Below are 6,000 nucleotides of genomic sequence, written 5' to 3' on the forward strand. Positions count from 1 at the left end.
GGTGTTTGACCTAGCAAGTCAGGGACTAAAATGAAGCGACTGGCATATTAATATCTGCTGCCAGGACCTTGTGTGTATTTGGAGTCGGACATCAAACATAATCAACTGGGATTTGGTGTTAACTTGCTTAGTTTTTTTTTTTTTTTTTTTACAAAATGCTGCACTAATTTCCCACTAGGAAAAAGGCAAAATTTGGAGTGTTGTGCAAGATTTGGGGTTCATAGCAGACATCAGTGTCAAATTCATGAATTGACAACTAGCAGTGATGGCAGAACGGTTTTGCGAAGGGGGAATGTAAATCACATTGGTATAAAACAACGTGACGTGCGTAATGTGCGATGCTTTGCTTGGACTGGGTTTTTCTGTTGCTATGGAATTGCAGTTCAGACTAAGTGAAGAGATACGTCTACTTAATAGAGTCCTTTTCTGTATTAACATAGTTCTCTCCATATACCTCAGGTCCAGTGGATGAGTATATGCTGCCTTTTGAAGAGGAGATAGGTCAGCATCCATCCCTTGAGGACCTGCAGGAAGTGGTGGTTCACAAAAAGATGCGGCCTGCTTTCAAGGATCACTGGCTGAAACACCCTGTATGTCCCATCTCGTTAACAGCTTAAAATGTTTCCTCTGATGACTGGAATTAGCAATGCAGTTGAGCATTAGATGTTAACTTCAAGCCAGTTACATCAGGGAAATTATCTTTTAACAGTTTGGCAAAACGGAACTGTCTTGAGGAATAAACTAAATAACATATGAACTTTATTTCTCTAGTCTCCTGGTCCTAATTTTCAAAGGAGCTGAGAATCCACAACTCCATGGGAACTACAAGTGCTGAGCACCTCTAAAAACAGTCCCTATCGCCTTCTCTCTCCCTGACTTCTTCCTCCCTACCCCTTCATTGGTATGATGTAGAATATCACTGTAAGAAGAAAAATCCATTGCTAAAAATAATAGTATGCAGCTCTTAGATACCATTTTTCACTAGCAGAGCTCAAAGAACTTTACAAAGGAGGTCAGTATCGTATCCCCATTTTACCAATGGGGAAACTGAGTGATTTGCCCAAGGGCAGTGGAAGCACTGGGAATTGAACCCAGGTCATGTGACACTTATGCAGTCCCCATTCTGTTGGATAGTTTGTCCTTTCTTTTATTGCGGTTTTAATCACCTGATTTTTTTTTTTAAAGAGGTTTCACCCTTCACCAGCATAAGCAGAGATGGAATATTTTATAACTTTTTGTGCATGAATGTAGTGAAAAGGATTCCCAGCCCCCTGGCATTAGATTTTTTGAGGCTTAGTGCTTGTGAAATGGGCCACTTTGACATCGGAAAACGAAGCCCTCTGTTTATCCATAGAACAGGCCCATGCACATGCAGTGGCAGTGCAAGCTTCCTCCTCCTTCTGCAAGCCAACATGTCTCAACCCTGTTCAGGAGAGTATATCCGTCTCCAGGCCCATTCAGTCCTCATTCTCTCTGAAGAAATGCCAACAAAGGTGCTAATTACAGCGATAAGTCTTTTGTGCTTTGAACACCTGTCCACTAATTGAACTGAGACCTCCAAGTCATTGCACACGAGCCAGTGAACTGTCAGATGAGTTACCTGTGCTGAATTAAAAATGATGGCCTAAAGGTAAAAGGCTCAGTCGCTGAGCTGTTCAGTCCCCGTGCACTAGCTAAGAAGCTAAATACATTGTTGCCATTGTCTCAGGTGGTTTAAATTCATTCTATTTCCCTAAAATCAGGTATCAGAGGGGTAGCCATGTTAGTCTGGACCTGTAAAAAGCGACAGAGTCCCGTGGCACCTTATAGACTAACAGACGTATTGGAGCATGAGCTTTCATGGGTGAATACCCATTTTGTCAGATGCATGTAGTGGAAATTTCCAGAGGCAGGTATAAATATGCAGGCAAGAATCAGTCTAGAGATAACGAGGTTAGTTCAATCAGGGAGGATGAGGCCCTCTGCTAGCAGTTGAGGTGTGAACACCAAGGGAGGAGTTGCTTTTGTAGTTGGCTAGCCTCAACTTTAGAGGGCCTCATCCTCCCTGATTGAACTAACCTCGTATTTCTAGACTGATTCTTGCCTGCATATTTATACCTGCCCTTGGAAATTTCCATTACATGCATCTGACAAAGTGGGTATTCACCCATGAAAGCTTATGCTCCAATACGTCTGTTAGTCTATAAGGTACCACAGGACTCTTCGTCGCTTTTCCCAAAATCAGGGACATTTGTTGTTGTAATATATGGGTGAATCCTGATTATTCAAAATTGGATAAAATTCAGATTATCAATAACCTGCATTTAGCTGTATAGAAGGTGGGGTGTTTAATCCAGTAATTTTATAGGATGACTTGTATAATAATATATAATACACACACACACACACACACTAATATACAGTTAGAATACATAACATAAGTTTACTCATACAAAGGAAGCAGTATTTCTTTAGGAAGATAAGTTTTATGGTACTTGTAACAAAGTTGCCAACTCTCGTGCTATTATCTCAAATCTTGCAGTATTTGCTGTTTGTTTTCTTTTTCTTAAAATTCCTGTTCCTGGAATGAAGTGATTAGTTGAGAATCTCTGCTTTGATTTAGGAAAAAAAAAAGATTCTAGCCTTTGTGTTTGTAGGAAAAAGCTTGATCCGAGTGCACCCTAAAGGCTCAGAACCCATAAGACAAAGAACTTAAGTAAATTATTTAAAAAAAAAAACCAACTTTTTGTAAAGTAATCTTATAATATTTTGAGGCCTAACTCAGGATTTTTGAGAACCTAGTGTTGGCAATACTGACATAGGGACAATAGAAGGACTTGGAGTAAATCTACCTCACACTAGCCTGCTGCGCTCTAAGTGTCTATGTGGACTCTGCTGTGCATGAGGAGTTTCCTAGTGTGCTTTGATAGGCTCCCGCTTTAAAGCAGGGTAGCTCAAAGCACATTAAGGAAACTTTTAGTGTGCAGCAGCAGCAGGGTCCACTGCAGACTAGTGAGGGGTAAATTTACACCCTGTCTTGCCCAAACTAACCGTTCTTGTAGACAAGCCCATAGGATTTTCTGTTAAAGGGCTGTGCCCAGATTCTCCTACATCTGCTGCCAGGCTGTGTGTGCTGCTCAACATGCCACCCCCCTCTCTTCCCCCTACAAACAAGATTTCAGCGAGAATCCATTTGCTAAATGTGTGTTTCCTCTTGACTCTACAGGGTTTGGCACAGCTCTGTGTTACGATTGAAGAATGCTGGGACCACGATGCAGAGGCTCGGCTTTCGGCAGGCTGTGTCGAGGAGCGCATTTCTCAGATCCGAAAATCAGTAAACGGCACTACCTCGGACTGCCTCGTTTCCATCGTGACATCTGTCACCAACGTGGACTTGCCACCCAAAGAGTCTAGTATCTAAGTCCTGGTTCACTTTTGTCTTTCCAGACTCAGTGGATTTAAAAAAAGTTTAAAAACCCAACAAACACATGAATGCAGCTGCTATTTTATCTTGACTTTTTATTATTATTGTTGTTGTTGTTGTTATTTTTTTTGGATTGGATCAATTTTACCAGCACATTGCTCTACTGTATTAAAAAAACAAAAAACAAACAAAAAAGACATCTCAGCAAGCATTCAGGTGCCGACTAATGAATGCAGAAAAGGTGCAGGTACCTCAGAACCTCAACAAACTCACTTCAGTTGTGTTTTTTTTTTTAATTCAGTTTTCTGGGTTTCTCTTCATCGGTCTGTCTTCAACACAGAGCATCTCTGACATAAAGGAAAACCACGTACCATCTTAGAAAACGCAATGCTGCAAACTTTGGAGGAAACTTAAGACTGTTACATAAGATTACACCTTCCTCAAAAGGATTATTTTCCCCTATTTTCTTTTTTTAGACAGTGAGCTTCAAAAAGAAACAAACAGCAGATGTGTCTTTTACGGATTTAACGGGTGTCATTGTAACGGGAAAAAACACAAGAAGCTGGGAAGAGAATGTTAACTCTTTGATGGTAAAATTAAAGGGGGGGTGTTTAGTATAGGAGAAGGGGAGAGTGATGTTGGACTTTGCAGTATTTGGAGAAACATCATTTGCTATGGAGCTACTTCTCAGGTAACCAGTTAATGAGGGGAAGAACTTTTTTGAGGCAGAGTATTTATCATCGCAGCATATTGAGAAAGTTGGGTCAATGAGCCAATGGGATAAGCAAGGTACTAGTTCTTACTTCCCCCAGTATCTCAGGCTTGGGTGTTAAAAGAACAAAACCAAACCATAGGTATATATATATATTTTTTTAAAACTCCAGGTAAAAATTGGAAAAAGTTGCTTTTAAGCAGTGTAATTGAGAGAGATAACAGCGTATTCTCAGAAGCTCTCTGTAAAGTACTGGGAGATTTGAAAGCATTTATATCTTGCTTTAAATACAGTAGCAGTTCAGGGAATAAGGCCTCAGGGCTGGATAACTGCTTAGCCCAAGCTACCAGTGCAGATGATTAAAAAGAAGAAAAGTATGATTTCTGGCTGTGTAGACAGGCCTTTTTTTAACTGGAGGGGAAAAAATTACCTGGGCCAGTGGCAGGCAGACGCACTCAAGAAGCATTTGAATTGTACAATTGCAGAATATAGGGAGGTAACAGCGCAGCATTAGCATTAACCATAGAATCTGTTAAACCAATTTCTTTGACTCAGCTTTCTCTTTATCTGTGACTAAACTCTTTTGTCTTAAAGTGGTGCATATTCTAAAATACCGTTACTCTAGTATGCCATAAAACTTGCTCTAGTCAGTGAATGTTCCTAATGCTGCTGATTCAACATTTAAATATTTTTTTAATTTGCAAAACATGCAATGTTTAAAAAACAAAACACACACACATACACATACACATACACATACACACACACAACACGTTACGTGGCTTCCGAGGTTTAAACTGAAAAAAAAAAAAAAAAAAATTAAAAAAACTTCATGACCACAGACCACCTCAAACCAGAAATACCTCAGAATTTTCTACTTGTATGAGTTTTATTATATATTTTGTTAGTTGTGTTGTCTTGTAGTAAGTCTATTTTAATGTAAGTTGGCTTTTATGACAAGGGAGTTTTAAAAAAAGAAAAAAAAGAAAAAAAGTTCCAAAATCTTTTAGGAAGTGCTACCATTTTTTGTTTTATAAAGCACCATTGTAAATAACTGTATACAGTTGTAGAATAACTGCCTATATAAGGTATCTGGGCATTATTCACTCTTGTTTGTGAAGCTGTTTCCATTTTGTGTTTGGTCTGTTTCAGTGAAAGGACAGTACATCTTTTTATTAAATAATTTTACTTTTTCTCAGAACATAACATCAATACAAAAATCAGTGTCTTGCTAGACTGAAAGTTATCTTTCCTCCTTTGATTGCCAGAACTTTTAAACTTTTATTTGCTTTTATACCAAAATATAGCCCTAAACAAATGACCTTTTTATGATGTAAAAATATATATTATATAAACAAATTGGGATTTTTTTTGTCACTGACAAAATATCAACAGGGAATCTTGGTCTAGGTGTAAATTATTAAGCAAACAAAATTACCAACTGGAAAAAATAGATTAAAATTATTTTTCTCAAAAGCATGGCTTTAAAAACCTGGATAAAGTCCTTGATATTGGAGAGACAGTAAGGTAGTTGCCTTAACTTGTCTGTCTAAATAAAATCTTAAATACTTCTTTCAAGTTATTGAATGTATATTTGCATATTAATATGTGCACACATGTAAATGTATTTGTGTATGTGGATGTTTTTGATTTTTAATATGATCCTGTTCAGAAAACCTGGACAAAAACACAGGCAAAGTAATAAAATTCTGGCCTAGTTGATGGTTAACATCTTTGGCCCCAATGCTACAAACGCCAGAGTGTTTAAAGTGAACCATGCAAGTAGTTCTGTTGAAGTCAGTGGCAATATTCACATACTTGAAGTTAAGCATGTGCATAAGTGTTTGCAGGATTGGGGCCTTTCTTTTGCTCTGTGAATACATTT

The 6,000-nt window shown here is 38.4% G+C and overlaps 1 protein-coding gene across 1 annotated transcript in view; it reads left to right on the forward strand.

Annotated features, from left to right (window-relative positions):
* ACVR2B (activin A receptor type 2B) overlaps positions 1-4,843 on the forward strand; it is a 155,497-nt gene extending 150,654 nt beyond the window's left edge. The window contains exons 10-11 of the mRNA XM_054018810.1: positions 460-590; positions 3,206-4,843. Of these exons, the coding sequence (XP_053874785.1) occupies positions 460-590; positions 3,206-3,400 (326 nt within the window). The 3' untranslated portion in view covers positions 3,401-4,843. The remainder of the gene's footprint in view (positions 1-459; positions 591-3,205) is intronic.
* Positions 4,844-6,000: the final 1,157 nt, after the last annotated feature.

This window comes from Malaclemys terrapin, chromosome 2 (assembly GCF_027887155.1).
Source record: "Malaclemys terrapin pileata isolate rMalTer1 chromosome 2, rMalTer1.hap1, whole genome shotgun sequence".
NCBI classification, from domain to species: domain Eukaryota; kingdom Metazoa; phylum Chordata; order Testudines; family Emydidae; genus Malaclemys; species Malaclemys terrapin.